Source organism: Carex rostrata, chromosome 31, assembly GCF_964058835.1.
Source record: "Carex rostrata chromosome 31, lpCarRost1.2, whole genome shotgun sequence".
NCBI classification, from domain to species: Eukaryota; Viridiplantae; Streptophyta; class Magnoliopsida; order Poales; family Cyperaceae; genus Carex; species Carex rostrata.
In genome coordinates this window covers 2,611,276-2,629,741 of record NC_135948.1, presented here as the reverse complement: position 1 = coordinate 2,629,741, position 18,466 = coordinate 2,611,276, and the positions used below count along the sequence as shown (strand labels likewise).

At 36.1% G+C, this 18,466-nt stretch overlaps 1 protein-coding gene across 1 annotated transcript; it reads right to left on the bottom strand.

Annotated features, from left to right (window-relative positions):
• Window positions 1-438: 438 nt before the first annotated feature.
• LOC144547262 (nucleoporin (DUF3414)) lies at window positions 439-17,704 on the bottom strand. The gene is made up of 30 exons (XM_078295863.1): window positions 17,392-17,704; window positions 16,893-17,063; window positions 16,141-16,227; window positions 15,272-15,457; window positions 14,410-14,550; window positions 14,173-14,330; window positions 13,914-14,079; window positions 13,318-13,416; window positions 13,145-13,222; window positions 12,738-12,797; window positions 12,445-12,602; window positions 11,449-11,650; window positions 9,835-9,954; window positions 9,358-9,452; window positions 8,960-9,070; window positions 8,812-8,883; window positions 8,613-8,704; window positions 8,322-8,470; window positions 7,841-7,984; window positions 7,629-7,742; window positions 6,755-6,865; window positions 6,519-6,626; window positions 6,308-6,418; window positions 5,228-5,565; window positions 4,904-5,111; window positions 4,651-4,796; window positions 4,092-4,455; window positions 2,492-3,817; window positions 770-980; window positions 439-662 (listed from the first exon to the last, which is right to left on the bottom strand). Exons 1-30 carry the CDS (start codon window positions 17,488-17,490, stop codon window positions 562-564), a joined length of 5,526 nt encoding a protein of 1,841 aa, XP_078151989.1. The 5' UTR covers window positions 17,491-17,704; the 3' UTR covers window positions 439-561.
• Between the last annotated feature and the right edge of the window lie 762 nt (window positions 17,705-18,466).

Sequence of the window (18,466 nt, the reverse complement as noted above, 5' to 3'; positions counted from 1 at the left end):
TATAAAATATTTTTTTTAAATAAAAAACGCTATGTATAATAGTTTTCACTATAGCTACGCTATTCACAATAGCTTTTTTTGCCTTTCCGCTATGAGGCGATAATCACTATTTAGAACTTATATTTTCTAGAATGTGTTTACTATTTTTTAAAATAGGTAGAAAATCACTTGATCTGAAAATTCTGGACCATTCAAAAATAATGATTTTCTATCTATCTTTAAAAATAGTAAAAGAAAATTGAAAAAATATAAAATTTGTTTGCAAGTACATATTCATATGAAAATCATATTGAACGATTTGGACCGACCGTTAGAATTTTAAAAATGAAATAATAATATGTATTATGGACCAAATCATGTTATGCATAGTAACATAGACTCAGCTCATAATATAATATGATGCATATTCGAAGTAGAACTAGGATTAATGAGGTTAACTTTAAAATTTAAAATGTCATTGTTTCTTTTTCCCTTTCCTTCCGTCACAGTACTGTTCTGGTTTGATGTCCGGTCCAGTTCTGATAACATTGATTAAAAGGATTAAATTTACAATTTACTACATCACATGAGATCTCCCTTGTACAATAATTCTGGGTAAAGTAGAGCTACTATCTGATTCAATGACCTGCGGTATGCCATAAAATCCTTGTGATGCTCAATGGCTGCAAGAAAAAATTGGAAGACAGAATTAAACCCACATAGCATATAAATAGGTTTCAGCAAATACCAGCAACTAAAGGAGTCGTACAAAGTTCATATTGTTACATACCGTGCATCATGGGCTTAATCTCCCTGGAGAAATCTTCAACGCGACCTAAGACAGGACGGACCCCACACAAGTAGGAGACACAGAGCTCCAAGTAAAGGGACCTATCCAGTATCTCTACCAATAAGACGCACACCCTCCCTACCTCCATATCCAGAGATTTTGATTTATTTGCATCTGACAACACTTCTGTTACAACAGCAAGTGCTTGATCCTACAAAGGACAATAACCATGTTATTAGTCATGCAACTTTTGTACATAGGCTCACAATATAATTTAGGGAAAATTTCCAATGTACCCATACAAATATTTGAAATAGCCAATTTCCCCATCAAAACATCAAAATATCCAATATCCCCACAAAAATTTAACATAATCTCTTCTATCCCCTTTTAATTATTTAACCTTTTAATTTAATTGCTTTAAAAGTCATATTGACTAATATATCCTTCAATATGAAATAGAGATGTACAGTTCTTCTAATTGTCTTTCTCCCCACTGTACTGGACACCTAATATTTTCTCTTGCTTTTATTCAAAATAAAAAACAGTACCACTGTCATTTGTTCAAATAACTTGAATGAATCCAAACAATTGCAATAAGCTCTCTAGCTAACTTTTAATTTTTCTCAAATTATTTTTCTTTTTTCTACCCGAATCGGCCTCACTATTGAACCCTCATCCCATCTACCTAATTCCCACTTTATCTCTCTTTGTTAATTTCCTTCGCTACTTGATCGAAGCCATCGATTTTATCTTTATTCAAGTCAACATCGAATCTTGCATGCACGTTCTCTCTTTCACTTCTTGTTCTTCCTTCTCTCTCGCTAGCCCAAGCCCATCTTCGTCTCCCCTATCTTGTTTAGTCTTTAACTCCACAAATATGCTCTTTTCTCTTATTCTCTTTCCTTTCCTCCTCCATTTCTCTTATTCCCCACAAAATAGCAACGAGCTTCAAGTATTTCAATCAATTCATGTTTCAACTGTTCAGTAGGCCTTGACCTTGAGTTATACCTTGTTATACCTTGAAATAGTAGTTTAGTAGTCTTAAATTGCAAGACTTACATCATGATCAGCACAATTTATAGAACAAATTGTGGAGCAATCATGCACTCTTGAGGATAAAATATAAGGAGAAAAGGAATATAGAGCATTCTTTCTCTGAGACCAAATCAAACATATTATAAGAGGTAAAAGAGCAAAAAAGAAAATTAAAGAGCAAAGAAAATTCCAAATTATTTTCTGAGACAGGGATCTGTTACACCCTCCTAAATCAATCAGTAGTGTGTTATTAAACTTATTATTATACAATACACTATGCTAATTCAACTGTAGTTCAATGAATAAAAGGAGTTACGGGGAAGGAGACGATTAGGAGAAAACATTAGGCGTGAGGTACAAGAAGGAGACGATTAGTAAAAAACACAGTACAGGTTATCTCCAGTTCAAATTGAAGGGCAATATGGTCAATATAATATTTAAAATAATTAAAAGGGGATAGAAGAGATTATGCTAAATTTTTGTGGGGATATTGAATATTTTGATGTTTTGATGGGGAAATTGGCTATTTCAAATATTTGTATGGGTACACTGGAAATTTTCCCTATAATTTACTACCAACAAAAAGCAATTCAAAACAGCAAACTGTTTTTCCAATGTTATTAGAAATGCCCGCACAACAATTTATTAATAGAAAAGCAATACCAGATAAGACGAAATACTCACCTGCAAAGCATGAAGAATTTCAGGCATAGGTAGCTCAGGAAGATTGACTGGGTCAACAAAACCAACCTCTTCAGCCCTCTTAACTGCTGCCTCAGTTTGTACACACAAAATACTCAAAACAAGAAGAGAGATTTTGTAAATTTTCACAGCAACTCTCTCTGTGAATCGAGTTGGCTCTGCAGAGAGCCCGAACCACCCGCATTTGGTCTTAATAACTGCAGTGCATTTATCAAGCCTAACCTCCTCTTTGCAGCTCGGAGGACAAAATGGTAATTTTGTACTTCTCTTACTTATAAAGGCCAATAGATGGATAACATTCTCCATTAGACCAGAACTTATAGAAAGTGGCACTTTGTACCTTGAAAGGGTGTATACAAAGAATAGGCACTGCTCGGTTAAGGTTAGCGCATCCAGGGTAATTCGTGAATTATTTGGCCGTGGCCTCTTATTGTCATTTATAGGTAATTCAGGAGCAGAAAGGTAATATGACATGACCTCAGCCTTCTCTGTGAGAAACAGAACAGCTTCCTCCACTATATCAGAATAACAACTCTCACTGCTTGCAAAATGGATCACAGAGGTTATAATTGCTACACCAAGACTCCACAAGTGAACACTTTTGGTTAAAAAGGGATCACCTTCGCCTAAAAAGGCATTCAGAAAAGAAAGAACATGGGATGAATGAAGTAACTGGACCCCTCCTTTTGTTTTTGAAAGTGTCAGAAAGAAGCTAAATGCCACAGAAGCCGAAACAGAAACAGAATCAGAAATAGTTTCATTTCTGATCTTTTGTAAAATATCACGAACAGGGAAGTGATTTTGCACAATAGGCACTGAAATACTTGGACTCACCAAATTGTGCTTCATTATGAGGTCCATGCAAACCAACGCCAGGTTGGAGAGCTCAGGATTCTTCGAGTACTTGCATAGAGGAGATAATAAGCCACTAATGCTGGCCAATTCAGTTAAGGTAGCTTCACTAGCATCACCTCTGTCGGTACTTGTACCAAGCAAGTCCAGTTGCAAGATGAGGAAAAGCTCGATTGTTTTGTTGAGTGCAGGGCCAGGTGATCTGATGTCAGCTAATACCTTGATGCCTGAGATGACGACTTTTGTAAGAATGGGAATTCCATGCAAGTGCACCTTCCCAGTTTTGACAAGAGTCAGAAGAAACTCTGTTTGAGTAGAAAGAAGGCCAAACATATAGCTCTCTTCCTCTGCGTTGATTATTGTAGTACTAATTATAGAATCCAAGGTTGCCTGGATAGACTTGCAAACACATTTGATGCCCAACATGACAAATGCCTCAGAAACCAAGCCGCCGCCCTAACAATAAACGAATAAAGCTAATGTCAGTTGAAAAACAAATCAAGCATCCAAGATTATATATTGTAATATAAATACAAAGGAATAACATACCGCTTAATACCAGTTTACCAGTCTTTAACACACTTAGTAAGGTGGTGCAGCAATAAATGTAACCAATTTTCTATTCCGCTTCTTTTTAGAAACTTTTAACAGGACACACAGAATCACCCACCATATCATAACTGTTAATTCAGCATTTGAACTAAACTTCACATAAGTCAAAGGGGCTTACATTTTCCTTGTAGACAGTCAAGGCCATAATAAATGCCCTCAAAGCACGGAGTCTGGAGCCTTCAACCAAAACCAAAGAATTAACATTGTGCATAAAAACAAACATATCTTCTGCTATGTCCACCAACCCCTTCCAGTCTGACAAGTGGGTCCAAAGGTCGAATCCCAACTCTCCCACAGATTGTGACACATCATAGATACAGGCGTCGTTACTGTCTTTGCGACCTGTTTTGCACCTAAAAAGATTGGCATCCAATAGACAAGTACAGAGGTCGAGAAATGGACCAGAAGGGATGTCATGTCCTTTAAGCTTTCCTTGTAGGTAGTCGGCTATTTTGCTAAAAGCAGCAGTTTGATTTCCTTCCCTGCATAAAGATAAAGAAGTGGATTTTAGCATTTATCTTTTATCTTTGTATGAGAGCTTTTTTTTTTCAAGCCTGGGGAGAAGGAATGTTTACAGTTGTCACTGAACATTTTTTGAGGTACTGGCATGAAGATATGCTGAGAAAAAAGGAAAGAAAAACAACACTCATTGAAAATAATATGAAATAATACCTTACCTTGTCAGAACTTCAGAAAATGTAGGGTGGTCTGATAATGAATGTACAATCTCTTCAATTCTCTTCACCAGTGAAACTGACAAGCTTCCTGTATAGCCCCCTGATATTTTTTCAATAAGTTGCACAATGCACAGAGAAACCGCTGCCTATAATGATTATAACAAAAAATAAATTAAAAAGAAAGTAAAAAATAAATATTCCAAATAATATAAGAAAAAGAGAGACGTCTTATCAATTCAAAAAAATCTGTCACCTTAGCTCGATGGAGAAGTTCAATGTTGTATCCACAAGCAGTGTAGTGTTTTACCAACTCCTCTGTATTATGACTACTAAAGAACTTCCTCAGCACATTCTTGATGCTCTGGTCACTTGATTTTTCAGATTTTTCACCTTGTAAAATTCTCTCCTCAAGAAACAACTCGTTAGCCATGATCTCCAAAACTGCACTCTGACAAGAAAACCTACCAAAAAGTACAATAAAATGCCAATCAGGCAAAAAAGAAAAAGAATAATAAAAAAATATAATAAAAGATAATAACAACAGATATTACAGAAGAGATACTCTTTAAAATAATACCTAGAAGATAATTCACAGCTACCATCTTTATTTGAATTTTCATCTGGAATAGGACTTTTATCGCAGCTTGGAGATAAACAAGACAACAAATTCTCCCAAAAATTTGTCGAGGTTTTGAGAATGTCGAGAATTTCGATATACTGGGTCCCACCATCCCATAATGCTTTGAGGAGCCCGAGTATACTCGACAGAAGATGAGGCTTGCCATTAATTAGGTACTTCGACCTATCCAAGAATTTCAAAAGCATGTCTACAACTTTACTTCCCTTCTTCTCATTTTCTTTGGGCTTTATTTCCAGTGGTTCGCTCTCCAGTGCAAGAGAAGAAAAGAGAGCCGGCTAAAATCACAAAAACATGCAGAAAAGCTGTTCATTTGGAGTTTTGGATTTTTGCACACCAAAATGCAAAAACTATACCGTTGGGACATGGGAGTTGTAGCCAAGATATTCAAGAGCCATTTGTTTCCTTTTGAGAGGGAATCTCAAATAAAGGAATTTCAAAAAAGGCATTTTTCTTTGGTATTGGTGAAAAAAGACCCTAAATTGTTGAAGACATTCATATCAAAATTGTCCTTTCAAACCATTTTTGTTATGTATTAACATAGTGATTGAGAATAATTCAGTGAAAACTAAGACAACTTTAATAATTTATCATCAATATCTTCTAAATGAATTCTTAAGAATATATGTCATGCATCATTATTCACTAAAATTTTAAATAGTACATCAATGAATCTTCCTATCAAAGCTAGTTATTTTTAAGTATTCATCTCAGCAAGATAGGACCATAGAGACCATCTTTAAACTTCATCTACAAGATAGGACCACTTATACAAACACACAAATGCAAGAGTCCGTATCCTCCCCGGTACCGCATGAGTACCAATAAACGTGGCACGATTTCAGCTGAGCGATTGGAATTCAGTGCCTATTATTTATGACTATAGGGGGTCTGTTTTGAGATTCATGCCTGGTTAATGAACGGTCTGGATTTGAAAATTCTATCGTCCGGTACCGAACTGGATCCGAATTCCAAATGCAAGAGTTTTCCAACAATATTCTTTAAAAAAAAAGGCTATACCTGATAAGAGGCAACATTAGTAAGAAAATCCAGTACAACAATTTTAGAACTATCATCTTGGTCGACACCTTCATTAAGAGCTTCACAGATACTTGTTTTTATTTTTTTCATCTGACAAAGAGAAAAAGAAATCCTAAATGAGTTATGAAGATCAGTATACCTAATTTCTCTCGCAGAAATAAAAAAAAATAGAACAAGATGAAGAAAGAACCTGGGTAGCATCAAAAACAAGGTTGGCATACTCAAAGAGTTGGGACTGGAATTTTGACGCAACAACGCATAATGAGGAAAGCATTCTAGCTGAAGCTATTTGTATTACCTAGGAGAGAATTCATGAGAATTAGGTTTTATATACAGAAAAATGGGTTACTTATACTTTATGGAAATGGCAGCATAATGAAAATATCAGGCTTCAAAAAAAAAAAAAAAAAAAGATAGCAGACTTACAGGATTGTGAGAAAAGGAAAATAATGAAATCGCCAACGAAGAGAAAGGCATTGGCTTTGTAGCAGGTGAGAGAAGCAAACTAAACAATGGAGGAAGGCTTGAAAATGTTTCCTAAATACATTAACCAAATTTTAGGACACAATAATTGCTTGTTCAACACAACAATATCAATATTTCACTTGTACCCACAAAATGCATAAAAAAGATTAATATCATTTATAACCCAATAAAAATCACGAGTACATCACACAATCCCTTTAACCTAACTGATAATATTTATATACCCCTCATCACCTTTTGGTACCAAATTACCCCTTTATGTTCACCCTAAAGAAAACCTATTAGGGACCAAGGGGGTTAAGGGGAATATTTCAGTAGTAAATGTGGAAGGAAAGGCCAGAGCTTATCCCGCTTATTTAGTAAGCCTAATGCTTTTATAGGGGTACTCTTGATATTTCTAGTTCAAGGTGGTGTTTGGTACCTTTCAGTTGAGGCCTAGACCATGGAATAAGGGATATAGGCCTCGGTTATTCCATTCCACCAAACACGGATTAATTAGGCCGGCCTAACTCTAAAATTAGGCTTCTAGAGTTAAACCACCTCTCCAGGTGGTTTAAGAGTTAGTCCCCCTACGGCCCCACTGTCAACGACTATCCAATGGCTGGCCTAAATTGGAATAACCAACTTAGGCCTCCAAAACTTTAGGCCTCAACCAAACACAACCCTTGAAGGGTATCAAATTTGACTTGTTGCAATGGCTCCTGTAAATTGATCTTACAACATTTGAAAATATAATACCATTATAGCATTTTATTTTGGTGGTTATCAACTTTGTGACCAATGAATTAGATGGTAAAATGGTATAACTGCATACCTCCGGTAATTCGTTAAGGATATAGTGGATGACATCAAGTGCACCGACCAAAACAAGTGGCACAACTTCAATGTCCTGTAGCTCACTACTATGCCCCGAGTATGACATCTGTGGCTTTTTTTGGTACAAGCCAAAAACAATTAAAAAAAAACTCATTTATACGAAGCTATGAACAATAAAGGATAAAATGGCTTAAATAGAACATAACTTACATCTAAAGCTTCGGTTGATAGTATCATAATTCTCCAAATCACATTAAGAGCAGCAGAATCAAAGAGAAGAATGTCACGAACCATGCGGCCTAGGCTATGTGATGAAGGGAGGACTCTAAAACAACATTTCATCAATTCAAAAACCTACAAGAGTGGAAAATGCCAGCCCTCACTAAATATTGGTACATCTAATTTACGAACAGTATGAAGAGTACCCAAGAAAGGCACTAAATAAAAATATGAATAATTTTACTGAAATGTAACACGTACAGCTTGTACTTATCCTTGCCACTAGTATAGTTTAGTACTCTTAATTCTTGGAACAACTATTCTAGGTGTGGATAACGTGAGTTTTGAGTAAGAATCCAAAATTACCCATCATTTCCAGAATTTAGGTCAGGTATGGCAGTAATATCACCTAGTCCAAACCTCATGTCTACCAACTCCACAACCAACCCTACCAATGGACACGATATCATACCTTGAGTGTAGTTCTCCAGCGAGAGTGCTTCTTGTACTTCCAGTTGATATGATTAACCAACATGTATTGGAGAGAAAACATGATAAGCGGCGCGATAATTCTATACTCTGTTAGTCCTTTCTCCACTAACTGAGATACGAAGTCAAGCACTGGAGAAGGTAGAATTTCTTTTATCAGAATTTGGTTTCTTCATCTCAAGGTCAGTTCAGGTTAGGTTTTGAATATACAAAACAAAAGAAGAGCAACCAAAATTTGAATTAGTATGATTATCTCTATATGTAAAATAATTGCCTGAGATAGTCAACGAGGAGCAGTCCCCGTCTGATTCTTCACATGCCGCAAAGAATAACCTTACGAGCCCAGTTGAAAGAATCCAACTTCCACTGAGACATACAAAAGCAAACAAATGTAAAATGGTAATTTGCACATTACACCAACAAACTTGTACAAGAAAATTTATAAAAATGAATAATCAATAGAACTCCCTCACTTTGGGTGGCCAGTAATTTCAGTTGAGAAGATATTTGAACTCAGCGCCGCATCAAGCACACGAGAAGGCATACTGCACCAAAAAAAAAAATTTGAGTTTCAAGTTACCATAGTATCTGTTTGCATAACAAAGCAGGTATTTTTTGTACCATTTCAACATCTCAGCTAAGATGCCAAAAGAATTTGCTATTATTCCAATATTACCACCCTGTTGAACTAGATTCAGCACTGACGTGCACACCAATTTTACAATATCAATCCTGAAATATTGAAGAAAAGAGAAATATCATTATAGCTCTCAGTACAACAAAATGGCTGAGAAGCACCACGGCACTGCATCTATCAATAGCATAAAACTAATAGATTGGTTGTTTCTACTTCAGAACATCTGCAGTATGTTAATTTGGTGCTAAAACCCAGTGCACTAATTCGTGTTTGTACATTTCTACCAACTGGCACCATAATGCTCGCAATACCAAATTTTTACTAGTCAAAAGCATGCTTCGCAAAATAAGGGAAAATATCAAAATGTGATAAAAAGTCAAACCTAAAATCATTCTTTAATTGGCTCGCCAAATTGTAGGCTTCAGCTTTGCTCGATATCAGCAGTGAGTCGGTACTGAGCAAAGAAAAGCATATTGCCTGAAACAAAAGATCATATACAAGTCATGAAAATAAAGAAAAGAATTGGGATTCTTAAATCCAAAAGAATATAATCATAATGGGGTCGTTCGGCAACAAAGGATTAAGAGCTTAAGGAGCGCTAAGGAACCGATGTTCGGTTGTCTTAATCCGTGGGTAAAAGCTAAGGAAGCTAAAGGGGTATGGGTGCCTTAAAGTCCAGGCAGAGGATTAAGATCCGGGCAAAAGAAAGCTAAAGGGGGTGCTCTTAATCCGCACTAAGGAACCGGTGTTCAGTAGGATTAAGCGGCTAAGGAAGCTAAAGGAAGCGGATTAAGCCTCCTTGAGGCTTAATCCTTTGTTGCCGAACGGCCCCAATAAGATCACGATGAAAAAAAATTACCTTATTAGCAGAGACCATCCGATATATAAGGTCCATTATGTGAGAAGATTCCTCATGACAGTTCAAATGGAGGTCTTGTGCCAAATTCAGAAGCAAAAGAAACACTCCTGAATGAGGAAACTACAAAATAACATTACTTGTTAGGAATACTATACCCCCAATTACCGCCAATTGTTTTCGGCCATGTTTCCAAGAAGAAAGTGATAGATATCGTGTATTACATAATAAGTAGGTGTGTATTATGCATGTGTGCATTTTAGAGTGTCCAGTCAACAAGTATGGAAGTTCAAAACATCTAGTGTGCATCATGCAATACTCTTAAGTGTGTATTGTGCAATAGCTCAGTGTTCATTATGAAATAGCTTGTGCATTTTTGGAGGTTCAAAAATGCACAATCAACCAGTATTTCATACTAAAATGAACAAGAGCACATTATACAATAGGCAAGTGTGCATTCAACAATAGCCGACCATACACAAATCCAAGCTTGTATTATAAGGTGGATGGAAAACTATGTGGGGGTGTTTAGGGGGTGAGTCCTGGGAAGTAGTTATCATACCCGCAATTATTATTAGAAAAACTAACTCAATAAGGAAATAAGGTTCGAAGTTTGAGAATGCTGATGCCTCATCTGTTTAATGCATACACTATGTAGAACTGTAGATAGCCTTAATTAGTATTGATGTTTATGCAATACATTTTAAAATACAGTGCACTGTCAAGTGCTAATCAACAGTCTAATGCTGCAGTACTATCAGATTTGACATTATTTTTTTATTGTTGTTTTCCTCTTTTGCTTGATAGGTAATTTTGCAAAAATAACAGTTAAGCAAGACAGGCACGAAATTAGATGGATGGCAAATATTGACACAGAAATTGCATGCAATGAGCAAATAGTTGGCTCAACATAGGATTAATAGCAAATGCTGGTCTCAGTACAATAAAAGGTTTGCTACAAAAAAAGATGGTTTATTACTTGGAAATGACTTGTGGTAATTGCAAAAGAGACCAAACTGACCACTGATTGTTACAGGAACGAAAGAGAGACCATCCTAATCCTGATTCAAGAATCGACTACAATTGAATCATTTAGACCTCATGTTGGATCCAGTCATTGTGATTGGCCCCTTTAAATCAAATTCATATCCTTGTAATTCCTTTTCTTCTTACTATTGATGTTTATGTTCTTCCTCTCAAATCTAATCTTAACAAGTAGTAACCAATTTAATGTGACAGAAATTTAAACAAACAATTTCTGTCCAAAGACTAACAATAGGAACAAGTTCATCTAAGAAGAAAATAAATCTGTAATCAAAATATTAAATACTGTTAAATTATACTTTCTCCATTCAAAATTGGTGATTTTGTTAGCCAACAGTACTGTAGGTCCATTAAGCATATATGACAAATATGGAGTGATTTTAGAAAGAAAGAAAAAATTAAGAGAACCTGTCATATTACTTGCCAATGACATACCAGTAAAGGCTGATATATACTACAGCACAGGGACCAACTGATTGTAAACTATCTAATGGTAAAGAAGCTCCATCCCATCACTGTTTTGATCATAATCCTAAAATAGTAAAATCTACTCCACACAACAAAGAAAAGTACCTCCCAATGTACCAGCACTAGGCTTTCATCAACAGCTCTAAGAAAATAACCACGGGTTCCACTTGGAATGACTATGCTCTCTACACCTGGTACACCTATTGGGGAGCTCAGTCGCACCATATCCTTATTCCTCGCATCACCAGTTCCAGAAGGCATCTGATACAGTGTGGTAATGCCCCTCATCTTTTGAAGATAGTTGTACCTGTATTAACTTTACATGTTATAACCAAGGAATATATATATTAGATTTCTCTAAGACAAAAAGAAATAAGTCCAGGTGACCTAGAGAGGTATTTCCCTATATTATGTTTTGAACATTTTCAGTTTAATTTCTGCCAATGAGTTTAAGATAGATGTTAAGGTATAATTGAGTCCCAATACTGTATGGGTCAAAGGCTGTTATCAGTCATGCATGGTTCAGTCATGTTCAGTTCCGGTGCATAGCATACATCATTTTACCTGTTAGGGCTAATACAATTTAGGGTTCCCTTGCAAATTAAGCCAACAGGTTTCATGTATTTGCACAATACAAGAAACATCTCTTCTAGCAAAGGAAGGAAACCAACTTTTGGGTCGTCCGCAATTAACATAATTATTAATAAAAGAGTTGACTTTTGATGACTTCATTGTCGGTTGTCATCTCAACAAAACCCATCAACTTATATCCTAGTGTAGGCAAAAGTCGACTACTTACATTAAAAACTTATCCACTTCCTTAGATACATACAAACTCATCAACTCAGATTCAAAAAGGAATCTAGATATGACATATTAGTAGCTGGGTCACGTTGGTCAGCATTCAATCAAATATAGTTCTTCCATCAGGTTGATCTAGTGTCGCAAAGTTTATCCAAAAATATCTCAGAGAAGGTGGACTTGCAAATATGTGAAACGACAAATATCATTAATGAAATGTGTGTTTAGTTAGAGGGGGCTGCCTACAATTTATAACTAATTCCACAAACTATTGAGAGAGACGTCGGAAGAATAACCTACACACACTGAGCAGGCCAAGCCCCTTCACAAACGGCGGAGAGGAAACGAATGAAGTCAAGCTTTTGAAAAGGGTATTCTTTCTCGAGCATATAAAGGACAGACCTGATAGGTCCATCAACATAGTTATCCTTGTCCCAAAATTGCATACAAAGTGATTCCTGAGAAATTAAACATTGCACTCACATTTATTATTCAAAGCATAAGGTCCAGGGACATATAAACAAAGATATATTCAGAAAGATAAATTTGCAAAAAGTAATGGCACAAATTAAAATAAAATATATAAGACATACCTCTCCATGGTAAATGTGGCATAGAATACTTAAAATTGAACTCACATAGCCATCACTCATCTGGTGGAGGGAAAAGAAACAAAACAGGAAGAAAAACAACTGAGGATTCAATTGCTTGAGTATATTAATTCAAAGGTCTAGGATACAAGAACGTCATCTACAAAAGGCTGTCTAATAACTAAGCAGCTTTTGCTTGTACTGACATGTACCAGTTTGTACGTGTAAGAGTTCTATTGCTCTTTCAAGTAAATTAAACATGAGTTACTATTTTATTTCAGTGAAACTGCTTAGGCCATGCAAGACAACCGGTAGAACAGCGTACCTGTTCAGAACAATCCCAGGATGGTTGTACCATAAAACTATGAAGTTACTAAACATATATCTTGGGCATGAAAGGTATAACTTACCGATTCAGAAAGCTCATATGATGCGATGAAAGCTGAGATTAGTGTCCTCACAATACTAAGAAAACCAGAAATGGGGCCCTGAAAAGATGAAACAATCACCGATAAACAGTGCAATTCTTAAAATATGCTGATTAACCAAAGAAAAGACAGGAGAAAAGAAAGAAAAGACTGACATCTGACTCTTTGAATGTGTTGCTGCCAATAATCTCAAGCAAATAGTCAAAAGGGGCACGACCAAATGCTTGCCGCACATAGCTTATATGGTCCAGATCCTAATAAAAGGAAAACAAACTTTTCAGTGTGATTTGCTAAGAGTTGGAATCATTATGATAGGGAAAAATTGTGAAGTACATCAAGGTACACATGTAAATGGTCTAAACACAAGAATTCATAGGAATTTGTTCCTATGAATGCGGTTTGCTATTATTTTATCAGAGGAAAAATCCACTGGGAATTGCGACATTCCTCAGGCAAGGCGACATCAGTTCTTTATGTATCCATTCTTAAAATATATTCTCATTCCATGGTGGCAGAAACAAAATGCCATTAGCATTCTACAAATTTTCCTAACACTAATATTTTTTTCCATTAGCAGAAACAGGCCTTTGTCATTACCAGTTTTTTTAAAAGGGATCTCTGGCTGAAATAACCAAATTGCCAGTGTCAGAACCTAAATCTTATTAAGACATACAAAGGCATAACTAAACAATATCCCAATGCAGGAGACACGGTGATAAGAAAAAAGAAAAACAGGTAAACAAGGAAATACCATTAGTGTGTCGGTACCCCTTTCTAGCAGAGATGAGACAAGACAAAGATGCACTGCCCAAGCGAGAATCAATGGCCCAGATTCTCTCTCTAATTCCTCAGAAAAATTAGAGATCTCAGCATCAATCTCTTGGATATCAGCGAGAGAAAATGCACACGAAGCTTCACTACATTTAATGAAAATAACTAGATAATTAGTGTGCAAGAGGAATTTCAAAAAGAAAAAAATCCTACATCACATACACTTGAGAGATTGATACCTAAAAGGTACTTCATCATGAACCTTTCGAATAAGATTCTCCAAATCTAGTGTTTCTATAAGAACAAATAACAGCTGAGCCTTCAAATGATAAAATGAGGTCATTGCTTCTACAGAAACCGCCATTTTACTGGCATCATAAGGTCCACCCAACATTCCCTGAAATATAAAAGCATGATAATTGCAATAATTCCAGCAAAGCTGAAATAGTGGGTAAACTATAAAATTAGAAACTTACCCTGAAAAGGTTCGAAAGGGATTTCCACTGGTCAAGAGTGCAAGGAGAGAAATTATCATAGAAGGAAAGGAACAAGATGTCAAATATTAAATTAGCCTCAATTAGCATTTCTTCAACCCAGAGAATAGTAAATTCCATGTCCTGCATTGTTTCAAACAATGCTAGTAAAATAAATAGGGATAGAAAAACACTAATAATAAAGAAAAAGGAAGAATTTGATGTGCAACTCCCAAAAATCAGATATCATTTTGTACACCCCTTCAAAATGTTGGTAGGTCCCCTTCAAAACCACTAAATATCAGACCCCCCTGCTAACACCATCAAAACCACAGTATATATGTAATTCGTTTAAATAAATATCCAAAACTGTCCCCGCTTTAGCACCCCCCACCCAATTATGAATGCGCATCCTCTGCATTAACTCAAAAGGGAATCTTTTGAGTTAATGAATCTCCACTATCTGATTTTAAACAGAGCCAATCTGGCTCTTGCTTATAACATAGGGGCCCTTTATATTAGTGCGGATCTAGTCTGCACGAATCTTAAAACATATCGGATGGTCGAGATGCATTAACTCAAAAGATTCCCTTTTGAGTTAATGCAGAGGATACGAATTCCCCAATTATACCCTCCCTCCCCCTTCTCTGTGAAAAGGAACAAATAAATGTGTCAAACACACATGAAAAGTTATTAGCTCGGTTGTTAGCAAATGCAAAATAGCAAGTACCCTAACCGAGGTATTGATCAATGATGTTGATATGGGTAAACTAATGGATTTTAACTGCAGAAAAACAGAATTACAGGTTTTGAAAGTATAAAAAACACTCCTAAAAGTGAAGAACTGCATTAAAAGAAGGCATACAGTTTTAACGGAGAAAGCAGAAGCAAGCAGATCTTGAACAAGAGATATAAGCTTGTTTTGCAAATCCGCTTTAATCAACGCCATGGCCTCTCCCCCCATTGCATCGATGCAATACAACGCATGCACAAAAATCCTTCTGATGCATTTCAACAAGCATTGCCTCTCTAAGTAATACTTTAGTAACACCTACACATGTTATGGTAGATAACAATACTCAAGAGAAAGAAAAGAAAAAATATAGGAATGGCAGAAAGAGCTTTAGCTAAGTACACTGAGAAAGTTACATATTAGCAACAATAGCCAACATTTCTCACATTTTCTACGAGTCCCAACACATTTTGCGTTATAAGCAAACAACAATAACCTGTTTGTTTGGAAGGCAACAACACCAAACTGTTAAACAAAAGTAATGTTCATAAAAACTAACTAATAGACCACGAACTTTTAATCTTGATTCTTGGCTTAACCATATTGCTTTCTGACAAGTTCATGTAAACTTCGATTCCACAGTATAAATCCTTAACTTTTGATATTTTTTAGGATATAAGAAAAATTGAGCTATTAGTAGTGCCAAAATTGTAACCACTAAATCTTTTTTCCCATGGTAATCTAAACCTGGATTGGAAAATCTCTCTTACTGAAATGGCCTAAACCCAGTTTATTTGATGTAATTGCTTGTATACATAAATCTTAAGGAGCATTTTTACGAAGTGACAGAATCTTCATCTCTAGACTAAGCTTTTGAGTATATGCCTTGCCTAAGCAAGTACTGCACATATTTCAAGTGAAACATTGGGTGTCAATCACAGCATGTTGGTATATATCGAAAAAAAGGAAATTTAATTAAATTAGCATAATGAGATACTTACTGAATGTACTAGCTCTTTGTATTCCACATTTTCTGTGCGGCCCACAGATCTATCAACTAGTATGTAAGACTGCACCTCATCTAAGTCCTACACAAATTAAAACGAATTATTATTTGAGGAGGGTTCAAATGCCCATTTTTCTGCGCCTCCATCATGCCTCCACTTTTTAATTTCTATTAACAAAAAAAAATTCTATAACTAATATGTAAAAATGGAGGCATTTGAACCCTCCTCTAAATATTTATTAGTAGAAACTCGAATAAATATTTAAATCATTACAGTTGACACAGTGCAATATTTATAGATACACCAAATACTTCTCATATATGCAGCCAAAATCCAACTTCATGAAACATTTGCAAATAACACCCGACCCTAGAGTTACTGGGGATGTAGCTGACAATGTCAAGATTTGAGAACTTTGCCCCCAATTCAAATAGGTGCCAGCCTTTTCATAAATTCAAAGTAAGCGGCTAAAACCAAAAAGATGGACCAATGTTGGGATCTGACATTGCATGAATTGGTTGTATATAGTTTGGTTAGTCAAGATAAAATATTCAGCTAAATTAGTCAATTCATTTCCTTAACTTCTATACCAGTGGTTGGTTTTGTTTGGAGATGACCAATGAAAATTTTCAGTTGCAGATATGAGAAATGTTAAATTTATTTTTTTGTAAATACAATAAGAGTATTGGGTTTAGTTTGCACAAGACCCAGCAACTGGCAAAACACCGAAGATCTAGAAAAAGTACCGCCAATTGGCTGACTTTAAGAGCAGTCTCTCTGAGCTCCGCCTTTACTGACAGATGTGGCCCTAGGAGTAGCTCTTTAGACCCTAGAAGTTTCTTTGACGCCTCGTTTGGGGGCTTGAAGCCAGAAATTGACACAACAAACCATGTATGGTTTCTCTTTATCTTCTCCACCTAAAATTCAATTCCATGTTTGATTTATCTAATCCAATTTGAACTAATAAACTAGTCAGCCTTGGTTCTGAGACTTACTGGTACCTAATGGTCAGTCCAGAAATATTTACTCCTATCAATTTTTTGCTCGTGTATCAGATTTTTCCTTAAAAGTATTTGATCTGTAACAGTCCAAAGAAGCTACTAAAATTCAAATACTTGCATCAAGAGTACAAGTCACATGAGACAGCTTACAAAGCAGACCAAAACTTGTATAATGTGAGTGAGTGTGTGTCTGTGGATTCGTGTGTGTGGCCGGGAGGGAGGTTCGAGTGAAAGAGAGACTGACAAGATTATCTGGGAGATCGTCAGAGAGCGGAGCGCGATCGAGCTCTTCGAAGAGGTCAACAAATGGGTCCCACCACAGGGATTCCGACACCTTCGCCATGGAAGTGGGGTTGAAGCGACGGATCAAACCCTAGGAAATGAGAGAGGGAAACTGGAGTGATGAATCCCGCGCGAGGGAAGAAGGGTTTAGGGCTTTTCTTGGATTTTTGGGTGGTTACCTTTTTTTATTTTTCTGTTGAACCGGTCTCAACCCATAAAGGCGTAAACTTTGTGGATAAGATGAGTAGCCGCTGTTGAACCGGGTTTTAACCCGTAAACTTTGTAGATGAGTACACTACGGTTGGGCTAAAATTGGGCTTCCGGCCCAGTTTGCAAAACGGAAAACTCCTGTTGTTGAATGCTGAGTTCCGCACTTCCTCTGCTCTTTTCCAAAAAAATCAAATTAGTTTGAACTGTTGATTTAAAACGAACGGAGTATTCGTTTTAACCTGATCAGTTGATTTTTTTGCGTAATCAAATTTAGAATAATATGACTGTTTTTTTAATACAAAAATTAATGATATCAATCTGCTATTGTGCTGGCAAATGCGTTCCAGCATCCTTTTGGTGGGATTGAGTGAGGGTTCCATTGTCCAATTTTTTATTTAGAAAATAAAATCATCAGAAAAGGAATTGATTTTTTCATTTGAAAAATAGATTTAAGTATTGAACAGCACTGTTAACTGCATCAGTACGGTCAGTGTTGCAAAATGCGGTATGCAGAAGATATGCGGAAAGGCACCACATACCACATATACGGTATGCGGCCGCATATGCGGATTTTTATGCGGACTAATATATGCGGATTTTAAAATAAGAATTCATATATAATTTGTATCATTATATGCATAATCTCACAACAAAAATAAAAATACAAACATAAATGTGAAATAGTGAATAGTTATAGCTAACATATCAGTTATCACAGCAAACATAAATGCCACAGCTCACAAGTCAGTTATCACAGCATAATATAAATATAAATTTCATAGCATACAAACAACATAATACAAACATATCAAAGAACATAAAATAAC